A 21,791-nucleotide genomic window follows, 5' to 3' on the forward strand; every position below is an offset into this window, starting at 1 on the left:
TATTTCTTGTCAATACAAGTAAGTAGGAATGTTCAAAATTGAATCAAGTTGTTCGTAAATTGTTGGTAAACTATCAAACCAACTCCAAAAAATAAAATATTGCAAAACCAACAAAATGTGAAAAGTAATTAATTTTATTTTAATTTTAATGATTATAGTACATGATTTATAGTAATGTTAAATAGAAGCAAAAAAATCTATTTTTAACTAAAATATATTAAACACAATTTAATAAATTAAAATATAATTTATTTTTAAAATAATATAACATAATAATTATGCAAGTTAGTTAACAAATTTTACATTATGAAAATATATTAAAAAAATAAAAATTGTTAAATTGAATCAAAGTAAATTATATTTAAACTGGTGATGAGTTTAAGAACGACCGCGTTTGAACTAGAGACAGTGCCACACGTCACTGGACTAGACGGCGCCACGTTCCCATGTCAACCAAAAAAACGACAAGACAAAAAAAAAAGAAAGAAAGTATAGAAGATATTTACGGAACAATAATAGCAGCCTAATAGAATAGATATCTCTCTTGGTCACCATTTTCATTTTCTTTCTTCCAGTAATTTGCTTCATCATTATGGCTGTGAACCTTGGGAACTTGGCGTTGCTACTGGACCTGACTTCGCCGCGGAGCGTGATTCTGGAGAGGAAAGCGCGTCCCGCCGGATCCGACGTCGTTTTGTGCGCGCCGCCGTCCAAGAGGGACTACCCCTCCTCCTCCTCCTACGCGGTGGTGGCGCGTGGGAAGTCGAACTCGGAGAAGAACGGCGTGGATTTCGACAGCGACGAGGAGGAGGAGGAGGAGGAGGAGGGGGGAGGCGGCGGTGGGGGGTTCGTGGACTGGGAGACGGAAATGCGGCAGAGAGTGAGGGAGTTCGAGGAGAGGAGGGAGCTCGAGAAGAAGGCCGAGGAGTTGCAGAGTCGCGTTGGAGAGGAAGGCGAGGAGGAAGAAACCGAGGAAGAAAAGAGGATGAGAGTCAGGAAAGAGCTCGAAAAGGTTCTTTTTTCCTTTTTAACTCTCACAATTTTTTTGGTTTTCTAATTTGAGTTGATGTTTTTATTGTGTGTTTGGCATAGTGGAAAGAAAAAACATAAAAGTTTTGAATTAAAGTATAAAATAAAAGTCTAAGTGGCACAGAATTTACTGTTTATTTCACTTCTACCAAACGAAGCGTAGAGTTTAATTTTGACGTGTGGAGATTTTTATAACGTTAGTCAATAAGAAATAATGCAAAGTATTAAAACTTAACAAATTACTATCAGTGGCTCCGTGCCTTCATATCAAATTCAGCAACTTATGTTGATTTTTAATTCAAACGTTTGTTACCCGGAGTTGCAGATTACTAAGTGGAACTCCAATTCAAAGTGGAAAACAACATAAATTAGGGTTACAGTTGTAGGCTTGTAGCCGTCGCATTTCTTGATGTGGCCACAATTGCAGTTGCAAATACCCCAAAAATCTTAATGCCGCGGTTAAAATTGCTGCCCTTGACTGTTTTTTAAAACCTTAGGTCTAGGATTTGTTATTCTAACTTAGGGTAACAATTGTTGCATAGAGTCTATGTTGACCGAGGACTTATTTATTGATGATGTGTTGTTTGTTGGTTTGGTGAATCAAACAGGTAGCTAAGGAACAGGCAGAGAGGAGGGCCACTGCTCAGTTGATGTTTGATTTGGGTCAGAAGGCTTATGGGAAGGGATCCTATGGACGTGCCATTGAGTTTCTTGAAGCTGCACTTACTATCATACCCGGACCTACATTATTCGGTGGTGAGGTTGGTTCTTTTAGCCTAAATAAGAATTTGTGTCTAATTGTATAAAGAGGAGGGGAAAAAGTAATTTTAAAAAAGTTCTGAATTTCAGATACAAATATGGCTGGCTATGGCTTATGAAGCCCATAACCGCCATAAAGATTGCATTGCTCTATACCGACAATTAGAAAAGACGCACCCAAGTGTTAGCATCCGACGCCAAGCTGCAGAGCTTCGTTACATTTTACAAGCGCCAAAGCTCAAGATATCCCAGGAGGAGATGGTGACTATACCCTTGATTGGTTCTACTTATGACAGGTGACTTCATGGTTGCATTTGCAAATTAGCCTCGTTTGAGTCTTTGTTTAGCCTCTCTCTAACATTGTTGTCATTCATTTTTGTTTCTATTTGCTTTACTCTCATCTATGGAATTATTCTAACTTGTACTAAATAGATGTGTTTGTTTTCTGGGAAGATTTAAGAGTTTTGGATGATTGCTCTTAGACTTTTTCATCCCGCTACTTATGCAATTGTACTACTAGAACTAGCTTTTTTACCAATTGCACCTAGACATGTGGAAGCCACTGCTTATATTCTCTGTCTTCAAGTGAAACTTTCATGTTCATCCTCCAAGTATTTGTTCGGCACCTTTCTTATTTCAGTTAAATGCCTCAGTCTCGGTAACTTCCATGCTAGCCTCAACTCTGGCCTCCAAAGTCCAACCCTTTAAGTTTTTCCTCCAACAAATCCATATGTTCTGTCACCAAATCATGGTTGGATATCTAATTCCCTGACCTCAAAGATCTCCTCTCAATCTGGCAGGTCAGACCAAAATGATATAACACCAATTTATAAATTAGTGAGCAATTATTAATTTATAAAAAATACATAAAACACCTTCTTGATACATGTTGTAAAGATTCAAGAAAGCTTTACATTGTTTATCAATTGCCTAACAAAAATGTCACCTTTTACCTGGGACCTAATATTAATATGTTAAAGAATGCAATAAAGCATACCATGGACAAGTTTATGACATGATTTACAATAGAACATTATGCTGTGTTTGATCCATGTACTGGCCCCACCTAGTCAGAAAAGGTTTGGTTTGCTAATGTTGTATGCAAAGTCAAAATACACTGAATATAATAGTAGTTGCTATCCCTGACTCAGGTTTATATGCACACATGAGTTCTCTACCAGCAAAAGTAGTTCTCTAACTTTATTTTTTTGTTTTGGATTGGTTCTATAACTTTTGTGTTTCATTTTGATATTTTATTTCTTATTTTGGTTTCAATTGGTCCTATTTACCAAAATGGCGGTAAAAACCATCATAATTGACTAATTGGACCAAATTAAAAAAAAAGATAAAGGACCAAAATGGAATAAAATAAAGTTGGAGGATCAAACAGAAACAAAAAAAAAATAAAGTTTGAGGACCAAATTACTAATTATTTTGTTTCTAAATGAGCAGTTATCTGGATCTAACAATAGATCTTGGTTCCCAATTCCCATCTGTACTCTTGTGTGATGGGATGCTGAAACTATGTATTAATGATAATATTTTTGGTTTATGTTTGTTATTAACCCTTAATTATATTTATGGCATAATTAGCACATTGTAGTTATAAATCAATAGAATATGATAAAACATGCTTTGATTTCTTGCAAGGATGGTATCTATTATAGATGTGGTAAATGCCCATGAGCTAAAATGACTAGAAATGTTTTTTTTGTGTGTGTTTGTTGCTTTAGTGGGTGCATGTAAGGTGGTTGAGTGACCAGGGTATTTGTTAATAGAAATATTGTTTTAATTTCAACCAATGCCATCCATGCATTGTAATATGATATGAAACTACTATGTCTAGAACATTTAATAAGGTACACAATGGAAAAACAAGAAATTAGTTTAAAGGATTAATATGTGAGACAATATCTGATGGCATAATCACAAATCAATATGTCAAGTGCAGCAATAGCTTGGCTAACCCTATAGAAAAGGGCTTAATAATGAATTGGTGAGGTGAGAATCAAATGGAATGGGATTAAAACCCTTCAATTAAAATAAATAATTGGTGAGGAAAAGATCAACATAAATGGGATCAACATAAATCACCATTAAGAACCCAACGTTTCTTTTGCATACTGTAGTTCAAAGGCTCAATGGGGTGATAACAAGTGATTGATTGGCAACTTGAAGCACTGGAAAGATACAACCATTCCAAGTCTAGTGCAAATTACAAAGATCAAGGGGATGAGCCTTGCATTCTTAATGAAGTTAACTAACACTAACTGTCTAAATGAGACCTTGGAGAATTTATCTTGTTTGAACACAAGGAGTGATACTGCTTCTATCAATAGTTTGGGTTGACTTTTAGAATTTTTCATTATTTAGGATGCAGCACGTGGCAACATAAGTGCTGTTTATTTTCTGTGAATGGTCTTGATATAGGATCATGTGTGTTATTTCTGATCTTGACACAAGATAATAATTGTTAAAAGTATTAAGCTACTATGAATTAAACTGAAATACTTACACTATGGGAAAGCTCAAATTGGGAAATACTTTGGTTTTTGCATGACACTATATGGATATGAGAAATTATTTGTCTAGCTTTTACAAGGAGGATTGTTATGATAATTTTTAGAGCAAGGAATAGTTATGATCCTTGTTTATCGTCTCTGTTCTTCACGCCTCAACCTCTGGGTTGTAGTGCCTCTAATCGTCCCAGAATATCTTGCATCATGGTTTCAGAGTTCCAACGCCATGCGTCCTCCTGTTGGTGCATCCCAGCACTTCCTCCGAATGACGATTCAACTCCATCAAACTTCTTTCCACCGCTTCCATTCTTGTCTCCATCTTCTTCCGCACCATGAAAAAATAATTCTGCAAGATCAACTTGCTTTGATACCAATTGATAGGATTCAATCAGAATTTAGAAAGAAAAGATCAAGAATCAGATGAAAAAGGAATGTTTAGTGAGATTTTCTTCCGAGTCAATGTGACCCTGAAGCATGACGATACAATAGGGGTAATTTCAGAGTCCCCAAAACTCTCCCAGTTCTGACTTACAACAGCAACAACCCCTTCTCTATTCTCTCTCCTCTCTATTTATTACATCTGTACAGTTGGTTACCAATGTTATTCCTAATTTGCTAGTTACATTTCTCTGCTTATTTCAAAGAGAAGACTGATTACATTACATAGCCCCTGAAACAATATCAATGATGCAAGGATGCAATTTTTTAATAATTAACTTGACAAGAAATAGTGACAAAGCTGAATGTTTTTGATAAAGCACAAAGTAACTAAATTTGTTGCTTTCAAAGAAATCAAGACTTAAGATTTTAAGTTTAGGGATTCAATATTTGTGAGAGAACCAACAACATCCTCACATAGTGAGGCTTATGTTTTATATATGAGAGAAGTACATGACATGACAAGGGCAGACTACAGCTCTTTGTTCAGCAGACAAAAGAGTGTAATAGAAGTAAAACATAAGAAAAGACAAAGCGATACAAGCAAAGAGAATAAATAACACATATATCTAACATGAAGAATGCAACTATGGATGCTCAATTCTTTCTCTCTCTCTCTCTCTGTGTTCCTTTTCTTTTCAAATTTTCCTGTGTCTTTTAGGCTTATAGGGTTTCGGGTAACAAGTAGGGTTGAATTTGCTGCAACTTGCTGAAGTCGTATCATCATTTTCCATTCCTTTTTGGTTCTTGAAAAGCGCAATATATGTCTTTAAATGCTTCAGTTTTCCAGTGAAAGGAACCCACTGGCATTGCTATTAAGGAACATTATAATTGCTTATGCATTTTTCTTGTTATATTGTAATTGCATATTTAAAGTTGTGGTTTATCAAGTATGTATGATGATATTGTAGCTATGCGGCAACATGGAGTGATAAATACAAGGACAATGATAAAAAAATTAGTGGATCAGTCACGAATCAGCTTCCATCATCTAAAGATTACCTTGGGGACTTTCTTGTATGGAAACCTCCTGTCGGGTTAGGGAAAAATCGAGCTTTCTGGGTTGGCCTAACAATATGGTTGGGATTAGTTGGAGCTGCCCTCTTTATTCAAAGATAAACTACACTTAAAACACGGAGTTTGAGTTCTCCAATTTGTGATGTATACCTTCTAATTTGTTGTTATAGTTTTTCTTTTTAGTTTATATGATGTGAAGTCCATGTTGTAACATTATTATAGAATGTATGGAATAGATTTGTAAATTTATTGTGTGTATCAAATAGATGAAGATGTTATATTATCCTACTGTGGTGCTTTTATGTTGAAATTACAAAGGATGTGCAGCAATTCTATTAAAAAAAGAAAAAAACATGTTTAGCAGAATTTCTTACCCTCCGTTTGTCCTTCTGCTATACGAAATGGCAAGTTTGTTACAGATTAAAAGTAGGATTGGTTGGAACTGGGAATGCAGGGTCTCCTAATATGTTACTATTTATTATATTAAAGTGGGACACCACTATTTTTATTTCTATTTCTAACCTAAAATAAGAATGAATGTTATGCAGTACATTTGTTGCAGCAATTTTTTGGTGTAAACCATTTTGTAGGCTTCGATCAGCTTTGTCAGCTATCAGTGGCTCCTGTCTTTGTGGCTTTGTACTGTCCAGCACTATTGAAGCTAGAGAGCAATCGTAGTCGCACATAACATTTGCAGTTATACTTAGTTTAATGTCTAATGTAAAATTTACATTGTTAAATACTTTCTAAAGTAATTTTTATATAAAAAAATAACAATCCTACTCTATTTATGGTTACTTGTAATTAAATAACTGTATTTTTTATATTAGTGTATTTTAATTAAAAGTCTCAATGCTGTAAAAAAAATTGAAAGTCTCAATATAAATTAATTCAATAAGAACCATTATTAGCTGTCAATCTTAGTAAGTATTTTTAGAAACTTTTCTACAATCACTCGTTTTAAGAATTTTTGACCTTATATATTTTAATCCAACATTTTAAAAAAGTTTAGTTCCAAGTTAAATTTCAGAGTAAATTATACTCGCACTCCTGCGTTTCTTTTTAAATTGTATTTGATATTTCTCTCTTTTTTACATTACTTTTATTCCATTTTATTAATGACATTAACTGATATTAATTAAAATATATAAATAAATGAAATTATTCTAATATTTTTGTTACACTCGCATCCTTATGTATTTTTCTCAAATTGCATTTGATCCCCATATATTTTTTACATTATTTTTATCCCTTTTTTTTGCTGTTAACTAACATCAATTGAAATATGTGAGCAGATGAAATTGTCCTAACATATTTATTAAATACTCAATAACAAATTAACAATTGATCTTATAAATGGGTCTTTTTTAAGATAATAACAAATTTTCTTTTAATATTTGGTTCTTACTTCATTGTTGCTAATACTTGAAGAAGATGTAACTCTTGATTAAGACATTCTATCAAACACCAAGCCATCGAAAATAAAATTTCAAAGAGAAGAGTTAAAAACACAACTACAATAACAAAATACTAAAATTTGAACCAAAATAACATATTCAATCAATATGCATAATTAATAGGCATTACTTGAAATACGTCCAACAAAAACACAATAACCAAATGACCCAACACGCACAAAACAAATTGAACTAAAAGAAAAAGAATAAGAAAGGATGTTCACACATGCGTACCAACAAGGTGGATTCATGTCCAACAAAAGTTAGGTTCACGTCCAATTAGAGAAAAAAAAAAGAGTGTTAAAATATTTTCAGATTGAAAATGGTGTCATATCTTTTATGGAACTAAGAGTGTTAAACATATGCTTATTTTATGTTAAATCATTAAATCATGTTTAGGAAGGAAATAGTGTGGATGTAATGTGAGCTAAATGATTGAGGGGGTTATTATAGGATGAAAGGAGAAGTGTTGAATGCAATTGGAAAAAAAACATAGAAAGATAAGTATAATTTACTCTAAATTTTATAATTGTTTTAAAAATTATCATAATTAAAAAGAACATTATATTAAAAAATAAACTAGCAATCATAATTTATGTTAAAAAATATTTCTTTTATTACAATTTTTTTATTATAATAGAATTTATGCATTTAAAACTATTTATTATAAGATTTAATTTATCTAAACTAAATGTTTAGTTTATGCAGGTACAGGCTAAGTTTCTAGTTTAATATTTAAATTAACATGGACCTGACATTGTTTTCCTTGAACGGTTAACGTTTTCGTTTTTGTTTTTATTTCAAGATTTTCAAATAGGAATTAAAAACATTCCCATTATGTATTTAGATTAGATTATGTTTAGAGATCATAATAAAAAAATAGTTACAGAAAACTAAGCCTAATTATTTCAATATATATTTCCTTAGCATCAGAGGAAAATATTTTCAGTAAAAAAATTTAACCTAATTGATTAAATATGATACATGATAATGTAAACTTTTTGATACCATCTTTTGATTCTTACTTTTAAAAAAATGAAAGTATTTTCATAGATTTCTGGTATTCATGTTCAATCAAAGCTAGCTATAGCAAGTTATGCAAAACATTAGCCGAAAGATTAAAAGTAGGATGGTTATGCAAAACACTCCCTAACACTCGTTTCACCACCACTTCTAATTAACGTAAAAGAGTGGAAACTGAAATTTAGTTTCGGTATATAAAAAATATTGTCTCATATTTTCAATTTTTCATTAGTTACTTTCGTAGAAATACGATTATTAGTTACAGTGTGTAACACTCTTAATTTTTTCAAAATACTATTTCTTATTGGATGAAATATATGCGAGTTTCACTAAATGTTGGTCTCATTCCCTATTTATTTGTGATATTGCCCTACTAGAGGGACTCGTGTGCATTTTAATAAGTATGAGAGAATGTGTTGAAAAGGGAATGTTTAATGTCTTGCTAACACCTTTGATTGAATCGTGCAAAGCTGATTCTTTCTTCTTATTTTTTGGCTTTCCATCTTTTATTTGCCTATTTCGCAGGTTGTGTTGTTGGTGATTTGGCTGGTCCAGTTATTGTAGCAGTTTGTGCAGACAAAGTTCTTCACTTGAACCTCTAGCGATGTTTATGTTTGTTCAAATTCTTTTCCTATTTCAAATTAGTGGTGTATTAAGAAATTTTGTGTTATTTACATGCCATTTCTGATTTGAAAACTTCTAAAGAGTTGTTAGACTTTGCGAATGCAGAAAGCACTTTTGCATTGATGGAAATGAGAGCTTGTTAATTATTAATTGTAGTCCTCTGAGAGTTTGAGTTATTGGTATACCACATTTTTATGAATTATTTTTAGCCCATTTACCTTGAGTAACTCCTCCTCTCGTTGCAACTATGAGGAGTAGATACTGACTTTGTGCTAGGGGTATAAACAATTCATGTTCAATATAAGTTTAAACTCAACATGTGAAAAGTAATTAAAAATAAAATATTATTCAAGTTTAAATAATCAGATTTAAAGTTTGAACTTAAATAGTAATTGTTTAAAAAATATAAAGTTTGAATGTAAGTTATTTAATTTGCTTATGATTTCATTGTTTTTTTTAATAAATATTTTATTTATTTATTTATTAACTTTATGATTTACTATTTAGTTGACGTTTTTATGCTAAAAGATAAAGTAAGAACAAAAATCAAAAGTAGAAAATAAATTATTTAATAAAGAAGAAGGTTTTTTAAGAAAATAATTACACTTAAATTATGACTCTTTAAAATTAAAATTAAGTGATATATATACACTTTATTTAGTAATTGTTAACATGATTATTTTTTTATTATTGAAAAATGATCTTCAATAAAGTAATAAGAATTAGTCTGACTGATTATTCAATGATAAAAGAAAGGAAGATTTGGAAATAATCAAAATAGTAGAAGATATCAACTATAGAGATTAAAGACACAAGTCATTAATGGTGAAGATTAAAGACAAAAATCATAGACGGTGAAGATGATAATGAAAAGTTACCGAAAGTGATCTGGAAGTTATAGGTAGTTATGAATTATTGTTTATAAATATTAGTTTATACCATTGTAATAAGGTTTGAAATATATAATACCCTTATATCCTTTTAAGTCCACCGTGACACTAATTTCATGCAAAGTTTATGGTTTGACGAGATTAGAACAATATTTTTAACCTTTATTTCAATTTCATTTTTTATTTTCCTCTAAAATCTTTATTTATTAAAATTTCATTACTTCTCTAAAGCTTACTTTTTCCAATCTCCATTTCTTATTGAAATTCATCTATCTTTTATTTATAATTTGCTCAAATTATTGATCTTTGATATTGGTAAAAATTTAACATATAGACCCATGAGAAAGGACCTACCAAAAGGATAAAAAACCTCTAAAAAAAGAATTATCTCCTTGAATATACTATGAGATTATGTTTATTAATGAAAATAAGTGCAATTTTTTCGGTTAACATTAATATACTCATATACCAATTATCACAATTTATCAATTTCAAAGTTTATAAAATTTTGACTAACTATTTTAAACAATTTAAACCTAATTTATTTTATTTAATTAAATAAAGGGGCTTAATCAACTATTTAACTCATTAATTTCAATACTCTACAGATAGCTTAATTTATCATGGTCTGTTAGTTTCCAATTAAAGAAATCATTAATAATTTGCTTCTACTAAGATTGTCCAGTTGCCACTCGTGCTTAGCTTAACCATCACGATCCCTTTGCTGTGATTCCATTTTTCCATTCCATGGACTTGTGAAATGTTGGATGGCAAATAACAAAATTTAAAACAGTTGAGAAATATAAATTGGATATCATCGAAGTTTTTTTTTTCTTTTATTTATTATGGATGTTCATCGAAGTTGCCTTAGACTCTCGAGTAAAGGAGGAATAAGTAGTATTATGCTGTGTAATGACACCGTAGCAAATATTTGAAGAGAGAGAATATTCGATGGTAACTCCTCTACAGCTATTAAAATTCAAGCATATCCTAAAACCTAAAGAATAAATTATTACTATTACTATTATTAGGAAGCATAACATGGCTAACCACTATAATGAAGGAAAAAGAAAAGAAAAGAATGAATGTAAATTATGGATTTTTTTTTTGTCATCTTATCAGTACCACATATGATTAATTTCTATATAAAAAAATTAATCAGTCAATTTTAATAATTTTTTTATTTCTAAAAATCAAACTCGAAATTTTATTTTAAAAAAATTGACTTTTTGGTTTAATGATGGGTTTGCAAGTTGACGCTGCAATAATAGGCAAAGGTGGAATTGAAGGATGGGCATGGCAGCAGGCACAGCATAGGCAGTGACACAACACAACACAGCCGCCCTTGGAATTAACCATGAAAGGCGTGTTTTCGGCGCCCGGTGATTACGTCCACTTCAAGTCCCAAGTCCCTCTTCACAAAATTCCTGTATGTATTCTCCCAATTCCACCACTTCTTATAGGTTAGGTTTTCTTTTATGAATGAATTGGGAATTTCTACTATTCTATTCTGTTTGATCCTTTTTGCTTTTTCAACTCTCTTTAATTAACAGATTGGCACTAAGCAGTGGCGGTATTACGATTTCGGTCCAAAAGCCGTGCCTCCGCTTATATGTCTTCCTGGAACCGCCGGAACCGCCGATGTATACTATAAACAGATCATGTCATTATCTATGAAGGTACGTACTACTGCATATTATCACATCCAATGCGTGGAAGAAGCACTACGTTGTTGTTGTGGGGTTTGAAATGGCCTAATCTTAGAGACTCATTCTTCATCTTAGTCGAGATTGGAAGTTATTTTAAGATCAGCTCCTGCCCACTTAAAACAGTTACTTGACTTTGTGTTTTAATCTTAGCCGCACATGGACGATTTCACGCGTGGACATCGTGATTGTTGAAATGATGCCACCATCCCCTCTCCACACACATAGGAGCTTCACATAACCCTTTGAATGTTAGGCAATGGATGGCTAACTTCGAAAATGGTCTTCTGCAGAAGTTCTTCTTCCGAGAGAGAGCAATAACCTAGAAACTCAGCTAACTGCAGGATGAACTATAGTTAATGATTATAGGGTTAATTAAGTTTTTAGTTCTCAAACCATGGGGTTTTGAATTTTTGGTCCCTAAACTATTTTTAAAAAAAACTTGGTCCCTAAAGAATTTGCATTAAAAATTGTCCTTGCCGTTAATGTTTTTTTGTTAAGTGATGAAATGTCATAACAAAACCCCCATAGTTTGAGGACTAAAAACTTAATTAACCCATGACTATGCTTGTTTTGGCTATTTAAATGGTCTACTAGGTATCTCTTTACATCATGACTTGTAAGAAAGAATAATGCTAAATATATGAATTGAGGTTTAGAAAATCGTGTGCAAAAGATGCTTGTTGTGATGGGTGTGTATGTGAATTTTTTAAAATGTGGTGGCCCAATGCTATGGAGAGTTTACTCTAGAAGAGCAAAGGGGACATGTGGAAATTAGAGAGGGGAAGAATGGTGGGTCAGAAACGGTTTTATAGAGCGTGCTGACAGGGGAAGGGAAGATAGTGTGCAGGTAAGAATCTTTTTCGGCCATCGGTTTGGGCTCACAGCTGTGAGCTGAGAGATATCTTTTACTTTGTTCCTTTTAATTTTCCGGAATTGACAACCTTTGTTTAGGGAATTGAATTCCTCACATTCCTATTATTAATCAGAATACCATTTTTATAGTTTATTTTTTCCCTATTCCTATTAGCATTCCATCTTTGTAACTGATACAATAAAATCTCATTGTATTTTGTTTACTAACAGGGTTTGACTAGAGTTTTGTTTATTTATTTTGTGTATGCTTGTATTTACTTTTATTAATCCTCATATTGCAATTCTTGAAAGAGTAACCCAAGTTTCCATTTTGTACAGGGTTACCGTGTCATATCTGTTGACATACCTCGTGTATGGAATAATACTGAGTGGATTCAAGCATTTGAAAAGTTCTTGGATGCTATTGATGTACACCATGTATGATCTCAAACTCATCATGCTTTTTACTCATATAGATGCTACATCTATTTGCTTTTAAAGCCACTTATGCTTAATTTGGTATTGAAGAATTTGATAACTTTATTCTATGTTGGAGACATTGATCATTCCAATTAATGGAAAGCCCTACGTAGCTAGTCTTCAATTCATTTAAACAAAGTTTTTCTAAAATCTTGAGGTTCCTATAATCCAGTTTTGCACATCTTCTAGCATTCATATATTATAGAAAAAGCTTTTTTTACTTCTGTTGTCAGTGCCATAAGGAGTGATGATGTGTTTATATGGCGGTGCCATCCTCCATTGATAACACTGTCTGTTGTGCACCATATAATTTTGTTGGGAGCTGTAACATGTTACAACTTTTGAATTTGGATATTGTGTGGGATGTCCATACACATGCACCCTAAGGAGGGAATGGTTCCTAGACATTTCCAAGAATTTGTGAGATGTTATAGGATTTAATTAGGCCAAACAACACAAGCCCAAGCTAAGTCTTAACCCCAACTACTCACAATCTTGGAGCATCAGTCCAAATATGGAACTGTACACTATAGTAAGGCTTAACATTTGGTTTATGAGCCTTTGCTTACTTAAAATTGTTAATTGCAATGAACTGATTGGTCATAATGAATCAGATTGATATATCTTCTTCCTTCCCAGATTTTTGAAGCCAAGTTCTTTCGCAATATAGTTGAAGACCCAGCATGTGAGCCTAAATATATTCCTATCCTGCCTAAAATACAGGCTAGCCTGCTTACAAAGTTGAAGGCTGTTCAAGCCACCTGTCACTTATAATATCATGTATGATTTTTATATAGTTAAGTTTTAGGTGTATTTGGTTAAAATTACAAATGCTCTTTACCACAACCATTTCAGTGAGGATGTAGTTTGCCACTGGAAATATGTTTTGTTTGGTGAAAGACTTCAGTTCTTGTTCTTCAATTATATTTTCATCCATTGTATCTTGTAGGATTAATCTGTTGCGGAAGTTAATTCTGTCAAGTATCAGCAAAAGGGAAATTTCTAACCATACATCCAAATGTATTATTATTCATATGATTGCTTAGTATAAAATATGATCTACACAATACATGATATTAGTAGTTTTTACCACAAATCTCTAATATGTCTAAATGACTGTCTATGTAATGTCATCTTTTGAATCTATAATTTGGTGACATAGTTTGAAACAACTTGAGAAAATGTTTAGTAAATTAGTTTAATATCTCTTACAGATACATCTTTATGGTACATCACTTGGTGGTTTCCTAGCTCAACTCTTTGCTCAGCATCGTCCTAGAAGAGTTCGATCGTTAGTTCTATCAAACACATTTTTGGAGACACGAAGTTTCTCTGCTGCAATGCCATGGGCGCCCATGTACTTTTCTCAGATTCTATTGTAAAGAGTAATAGTAGATATAGGCTAGAAATGAGCAAACTGCTTGTGGTTTTTTTCTTTTTAATTTATGAAAGATAAACTGTTTTATGTGCTGACCTAGTGGAAATTGTAACAAACAAAAGCATCAATGATTACTTTACCTATACACGTAAGTCTATAGCACTGTCAAGAAATTACAGTAGGTATTAAACACAAGGAAACTAGAGTAATATCTTTAAAATTACAGATTTATTTCTGTACCATTAGACAAATAATTCCTTAATATTCCATTAAACTAAGCATCATCCATAATTACTATTGCGAGCACTTGCTGACACATATGGTATGCCTGACCTTAGAATGATGCAATATCCCCTCCTCTTAAACTTTTTTGTACAACAAAAATACATCATCTTTCTTACCGGGAATTGTTATACTTCCTGACAGTTCGTCAGTAGATCTATTCTGTTTTCCATGTATTAACTGATCTAGCTTTACTATTGCATTTGCAGTGTTAGTTGGACTCCTTCTTTTTTGCTGAAGCGGTATGTCTTAACAGGAATTCGTGATGGTCCCCATGAACCGTTTATTGCAGATTCAGTGGACTTTGTTGTTTCTCAGGTAACCTTTGTCTTGCATTATCTAATGCTTATTAGCAATATGCTATTTGCGCCTTTCAGTTTGCAAGAATTTGTCTTGTTTTTGGACAATAAAGAGTTTCCACCATACTTTAGACTGGGGACTAGTTGACTATCCTAAGGCACTCCATATTTCCTTAAAATGATAATGCTGCTAATCTATATCCTGTTTTTTCCCTACTTGTTTATGTTTGCATTTATTGTGTTAAATAGCTTGTTTGATTTACTTGATTCAGGTAGAAACCCTCTCTAGAGAAGACTTGGCCTCTAGGTTGTCTCTGACAACTGATGCTGCTTCAGTGGGACCACTTCTTCTTTCAGTTTCATTTATCACTATAATGGATGTATGTCATCTCAAGTCATAATTTGCGTATTTCTGTATCATGCTGTTAAAAGATTTAATTTTTTTGCATGGCTCTTTTCTTAAAAAGTCTTAATTATTCAGTCTCTAGATTAATTGCTAATCTTATTGTTTGGTGTGCCTAGTACAAGCTCTGTTTTTTAGTTATACCATTCCACATTAGTTATGTTAAATTCTGCTGGCAGTTCTTTCCATAATCCACCATCAACATAATTATATATACATTTTGCTTGTGAGTTGTGACATTGTGATGATAATGTCTGAAGCTTTTATTTTTCTTATTATTATGACCCAGAATAGTATGATATAAAATTTTTAATAACTCCACTTTCATCTTTTTACATGATCTTGCTCCTTTCTTAAAGACTAATGACTACTGTGCAATTCCTCAACAACTTAAAGATCAACTGGGTGAAAGGTATCCCGAGGCAAGGCGTGCATATTTGAAAACAGGGGGAGATTTTCCTTTTCTTTCAAGACCAGATGAAGTTAACTTGCATCTTCAGGTATGTCATATCTGACTTTTCTTACTTTACATGTGATTTTGTTCTGATAGTCAAGCTCATGGATTTAACTGTTGTCTATATCATGGCAGTTGCACCTTAGGCGTGTTGGTGTGGAACCTCGGCCAGATTTGGTTCACAACATACCTAAAGGTGATATTGGAGGAAGCCCTAGCAAAGAAAATAACGAAGATGACTCTGACGAGTCACATAAGGATAATGGAGGAGGGTCAGAAAACCCACCTGCTGAATATGAGATAAATCCTACTAGCCCAGAAAGCTCGGGATCCGGTAATTTAGACAAGCAGCCTCTCGATAGTTCAGAGTGTTGCCATTTGTTTCCTGGTGGATTCCCAAGGGAAAAGCACATTGTGCCTCCAGGAACTCCTTTACATTTCGTGTGGGAATATATTGTTTTTTTTCATCTTCTTCACATCCGTTCACTGTGCATTATATGGAACTATTCTTTGGAATTTAGGCAATTTGTGTAAGTTGGAATTCTTTTGGATATACTATATGCATCATGAGAACCAAGTGCGTGAAACAAAGTTATTAAGATGGACCGTATTGTGGATTGGATTTCTGAGTTCCTTTTGGCTGGATGAAGTTGAGATAGCTACGTTGTAAGTGATTATTTGCATTTTTTAAGGTAGGGTTTGAAGTTTAAACTGCTAAACCATCAAAATTTATATTTCATGTCTTAAGTATTTATATGACCCGAAGTGTTATGTGAAATTTCTCTCTCTCTCTCTTGTAAGTAGGATAGTGTTCATGTAAAATTCCATTATTTTTTTTATACGATTATTGAAAACAAAGAACAGGCTCGAAATGATGATTCAAAATGGTGGTAAACCATTGAAATGTATTCTTAAGTTGTAATTCAACAGTCTAGACCAACAGGCTAAATGTATGGACTCAAATCGGAGCTTCTGAACGGCATCAACTTGCATTATCAGATATCAACCTCAATTCCACCTTGTTATGAGATCAATTCCAAAATTCTACCATAATTCCATACATTCTTAACAACATAAAACCACCATTTTATGATTGTTTATCTTCGATTCATCATATTGTGCTGCAAAATACTGCACTTATTCTTTCTGGGTATAGTATGTCACTATGTTGTATTAATGCTGATAAGCTTTATTTGGTTAAAATCAGCTGTTATGACTTTTGCACAACAGTAGATCTTAACTCAAAATACTATTCTATCAAGTCAGAGAACCTTATAGCTTAAGTATCACGTCATATTTCTGATTTTACTTAATACAAAACTCATAACATCTGCATACAAAATGGATACTGATCTTCGTTCTACTCAATCTAAAAGGAACCGAATATTACTGCACTTGTTACAAAATATACGGGAAAAGAAAATGGGTATACAAAGAGTACCTCTCAAGGTAAAATCCAGTACACTTAAGACATGAACAACCGTAGGCCAATATCACCACTCACCATTTTTTAATTCTCTTCCCTATTAGTCATGGTAACAATATACAAAAAATTATGACATGATAAATATTTATTTTATAACAATTGAAATTAAAATTTTGTAATAATAATTATAAAGTATAATAAAAATTCATCAAATATATTAATACAATATTTTTTAAAATGATAATTTCGTTTAAGACCATTAAAATTTAATTTAAAGATAAAAGTAAAAGATTGAAAAAAAAAAACTTAAAATAATATCCGAAAGAGAAAACTATTATTAGGAGAATATCATTGAAAGAGTCGTGAGAATAAAATTATACTAAAAATTACACGCTGGAAACTCTAAGTCATAGTCCTGTATTTAAGAGTAGGAATTGGTGAGAAAACATTAACACTAAAAAAAATTTCAAAATATCAGTTATTTGATTAGAAACGCTTAAAAAAATATGTTCAAGACGTGAAAACTGAGGGTGTGTATGGATCACATTTTAAAGAAGTGGAATTTGATTGAATTTAACTTAATCAACTTAAGTTTAGTTAAAAGCAATAGACCCGTTTTCCTTTGGTAACCAATTGAATGCATAAGCGGTAAAGAATGCGACCCTTCAAATCTTCTCAACAATTATATTATTAAAACCAAAAACCACAGCCATCTCTGACAACCTCCAACAGCTAAAATAAAAAGAACACCACATTGATAAATTGACTTAACTAGTATCTTTCCCAGTCTAAAAATAGGTTCTTAACAAAACTAAAGACCACATCACCTATCCAGCTTTCAAATAAACATCAAAATGATATGGAAAACTGCTAGCTCAACAGAGGCTGCAAGGTAGCAAAACCCATGAAAGTTGATACATTCTCTAAGCAACCAGAGTGCTCGCAGTTGTTGATTCACTGCAAAAGTTGCAAGTCATTAATAGCAGGACAGGGACAGTTCAAATGGATCAAAAAAAGACACAAGATTGGCATTCAAATTACAGATGCACAAAGACTTAAGAAAGCATCATACAGATGTTTGCACTCAAAACAAAAAAAATGGACTAACTAGCAGTGAACATCAATAGAATTTCATCATATGTAACATATCCAAATAATATCAAATATGCATCACCTATTGAACGACATTTCTAGGAAAGTATGTCTATCATTTTGACCATTTTACAACACATCCAGCAGGTAACAAATAGATCTGAAAAACAAATACTTGTGTGTCTCCCATCTCTAATAAATACTTAAAACATGCTTCAAAAAAGAATCTATGTATACGGTATACAGAATACAGAATTTAAAATACTTAAAATAAATTATCCTAGGAATGCACTAAATACTGTGTTTGGATAGGCAGGGAAAAAATGAACCAAACCACTTCCTTTTGCTTACACTACATTTCACATTGGCCACAGCTAAAGCATAGCAACATGACATAATCATAGGCTAGAACTTTTACCTTAAACACACTTAGAGTCACTAAAAATGCATTGATAAAATAATAGCAAGAGAGTCATAGCAGGGTGATGGGTGGGAACTTGGTACTTACTACTTCCAGACTGGTGGGAGCTTCTTGGTCTTCTTGTAGTAGCGAGCAAGTCGGTGGATTCTGCTCTCAACAAGAATCAACCTGAACTTGGAGTCCTTGTCCTTCCTGTTCCTCTCAAGATGCTTCCTAATTGAAACTGCCTTCTTAATCAAATGGTAAAGATCCTCTGGAATTTCAGGCGCAAGCCCTGAAGCCAACCACCAAATCATTTCTTCATTATTATTATCAGGGTAGTTTTAATAAATATACACTCACTTTCGAATTCATCTCAGTTTTTTAGATCACTCTCTACTTTTCCCATTCACATAACTTATTACATATTTTACAACTATCCAATCCAATATCCATTAACATTATACTTATTATTACCTAAAATAACAGAAAATTGCAGAGAGAAAGCACAAACCGTGAGCTTTGAGGATGCGAAGGATTTTGCTGCCAGTGACGCTGTTGACCTGAGCAATACCGTGAGAATCTCGAAGAATGACACCAATCTGAGACGGGGTCAAACCCTTCTTCGCAAACTTGCAGATATTTTCTTCCACCTAGAACAACAAAAAAATAATCAAAACATCACATTACATCATTAAGAATGCGAAAAAACCATGATACGAGGAAAAATCGTTGAATACAGAGACAGAGGGAGAGACAAATTACATCTTGCGAAGAGATCTTGAGCCAGCTAGGGGGTGTCCTTTTGTAGGGCAAAGCAGAAGAGGATATACCCTTACTGGAATCAATAATAGGAAAAAACAAATGTTAGTTTTGAATAATAATGGGAATGAAGAGAAGGAATTCGATGATATAGATGAAAGAATGAATACAAACCCGCGGCTGTGCATACGACCCATGGCTGGTGGATGTCACTCGCTTGAAGCTGTGGTTCTTCTTATTAGGGTTGCGACTAGGACGCTCTCTTCTGTCCACTTTGAAACCCTAATTCTGTTCACTTGTTCTATTTATTTATTTATAAAAGAAACAGACACGTGTACAAGGGTGGATAAATGGATCGGTCCGCCCCGCATAAGACCCGTCTGTATAAGTCCGCATTGGTAGTAGATCGGTCTGATCTGTCCTGCTTCTTACAGAATAAATTGGTCCCCCGTCCCGCGAACCCCGTGGGTCAAACTGGCCGGTTCGCGGACCTAATTTTAAAAGAATTTTAATTTTAATAAAAATATAATACAATCAAATTAAATTCAATATAAATGTAAATAAAATTTCAATAATTAGTTAATTACATCAGTAAAATAAACAATGTCTTAAGAAAAAAAAATTCAAGCAATAAAATGATTTGATATTTGAAATAGCTTAGCCATCTCCATCTCTATATCTTCATCTTCTTTTCCTAAAACTCAAAATAATAATAAATATTAGAATAAAATCAAGTTAAGTGATTAAAAGACAATAATTATTACATATTATTTTACCCTGCATATCAAATACTAGTAACGAATTTTTAGTATATATTGTCAACAAGAAGTCTAATTCGATATTTGTTAAGCACACGTGAGGAGAAAAAATGTTGTTAGCCTGCTACAACTACTAAATATGATATGAGCTATTTTTTATAATAAAAATATATTGAAATATCTTTAAAAATATTTATTTAATAATTATTTTTGGCTTAAATGAGAAGAATTAATATTTTTATTATTTATGACTTTCAAATATGAAAATGATAGATTAAAAGAGAAAAAGATCCAGAAAATATCAAAAAAAAAAAAGAAGATTATTAGGAGGTTATCACTTATCTTTTTTATCTTACTCTTTTATTTTTGTTATCTTATCATTTTTTATCTTTGTCATCTTTTAATTTAAATCTTTTATTTTTATCTTTATATCTTTATCTTATTTAATATATTTCTTTATCTGTTATTTAAAAAAAAAGTTTAAAGTGAAAAAGAGAAAATCAAACCTAATATAATTGGGTCAGGATCACATAAATTAAACCTAATGCGGGCTGCAGGCAACCCGCGGACCCCATGGGCCAAACCCGCATAGTCTGTGGGTTAAGCAGGACGGACCCAAAAATATGACATAAGTACATAACCATAAACCGTTTAAAAAAATTGGTCCGTAATCCGCACGGACCACGGGCTCCATGGGTCCGTCCATGGACCTGGGCTCATTTATCCATCCCTATCATGTACTCATGATGCTACATCATTTCATGTAAAGAAAAGAAAAAAATTAAAAATAATGTTTTATTTTTAAACTGTTAAATATTATTAATTATTTAAAGAAAAAAAATTATTTTTCAATAGTATTAATATGATTAATAAAAAATTGAATTATTAATTCTTTAATTAAAATAGTTAGAATATTAATTAAAAAAAGATAAAACGAAATGCATTTTAATATCATAACAATAACAACGCATTCTTTATTTTCATTTTAAAATTATTAAACTAATATTTTTAAGATTTACTACAGAATATGAATTTCACTTTATATATTTAATAGAGTTCATATAAAAATTACATTAAAAATTGGAAAACGCCAATAATAATTGATAACAATTCTAAATATTATCATTTTGTGTTTCTTTTTTTTATTTTACTTTCCTTCTTCTTTTTTTAGATTATAACAATTTTAGGACATCTGAACCATTCTCTTACATTTTTTTTAAAATAATGGTTCATATGCTTTTATTCCTCAAGGGGCCATTGCTTATATACAATAATGTACAGCTCCTAAAATTGTGCCTATTATATATACATCTATCAATTACACATGTGTCTAATTATTATACAACTATAAATAGCTATTAAGGAAATTAATTATGATTTGTACATTAAAATATTACTAAATATAACTAATTTATGAAATTAGTTATATTTGTTAATATTTTAATGTGTAAATCAGAGTTGATTTAGTTAATTGCTATTTACATCTTGTGTAATTCGTAGATATATATATCAGAGGCACAATTTTAGGAGACATCGCAAGTGCACATTATTGTATAAACTCTATTGAAATTAACTAAAAGAGATGATGATTCATAAACATGTGTCCAAAAAGTGACCGAGGAAGAAAACACATGATAAAAAAACTGAGTTAAGGATGATGGAAAGGTTCAAATTCAAAGTTTGAGCCATGAAAATGAAGTGGTAGTTTGACTGCATGTTTCAAGAAACATATATAGCACA

The 21,791-nt window shown here is 32.2% G+C and overlaps 3 protein-coding genes across 4 annotated transcripts; 2 read left to right on the top strand and 1 right to left on the bottom strand.

Annotated features, from left to right (window-relative positions):
* Positions 1-340: 340 nt before the first annotated feature.
* LOC100789105 (uncharacterized) lies at positions 341-6,007 on the top strand. Its single transcript, XM_003549834.4, has 4 exons — positions 341-1,012; positions 1,638-1,790; positions 1,879-2,084; positions 5,657-6,007. The coding sequence occupies exons 1-4, from the start codon at positions 593-595 to the stop codon at positions 5,862-5,864; spliced, it is 987 nt and encodes a 328-aa protein (XP_003549882.1). The 5' UTR covers positions 341-592; the 3' UTR covers positions 5,865-6,007.
* Positions 6,008-10,989: 4,982 nt separating this feature from the next.
* LOC100789629 (uncharacterized) lies at positions 10,990-16,391 on the top strand. Of its 2 annotated transcripts, NM_001255445.3 has the most exons (8): positions 11,012-11,185; positions 11,310-11,435; positions 12,657-12,755; positions 14,012-14,154; positions 14,667-14,775; positions 15,029-15,136; positions 15,519-15,659; positions 15,749-16,391. In NM_001255445.3, the coding sequence occupies exons 1-8, from the start codon at positions 11,114-11,116 to the stop codon at positions 16,145-16,147; spliced, it is 1,197 nt and encodes a 398-aa protein (NP_001242374.2). In that variant the 5' UTR covers positions 11,012-11,113; the 3' UTR covers positions 16,148-16,391. The 2 variants fall into 2 exon arrangements, with proteins under 2 accessions (XP_006600175.1, NP_001242374.2); XM_006600112.4 differs by lacking the exon at positions 15,029-15,136 and having other exon boundaries at positions 10,990-11,185; positions 15,749-16,372.
* Positions 16,392-17,711: 1,320 nt separating this feature from the next.
* On the bottom strand, positions 17,712-19,613 carry LOC100790163 (40S ribosomal protein S13). Its single transcript, XM_003549836.4, has 5 exons — positions 19,468-19,613; positions 19,297-19,369; positions 19,046-19,184; positions 18,640-18,826; positions 17,712-17,996 (listed from the first exon to the last, which is right to left on the bottom strand). Exons 1-5 carry the CDS (start codon positions 19,488-19,490, stop codon positions 17,963-17,965), a joined length of 456 nt encoding a protein of 151 aa, XP_003549884.1. The 5' UTR covers positions 19,491-19,613; the 3' UTR covers positions 17,712-17,962.
* Positions 19,614-21,791: the final 2,178 nt, after the last annotated feature.

This window comes from Glycine max, chromosome 17 (genome assembly GCF_000004515.6).
Source record: "Glycine max cultivar Williams 82 chromosome 17, Glycine_max_v4.0, whole genome shotgun sequence".
NCBI classification, from domain to species: Eukaryota; Viridiplantae; Streptophyta; class Magnoliopsida; order Fabales; family Fabaceae; genus Glycine; species Glycine max.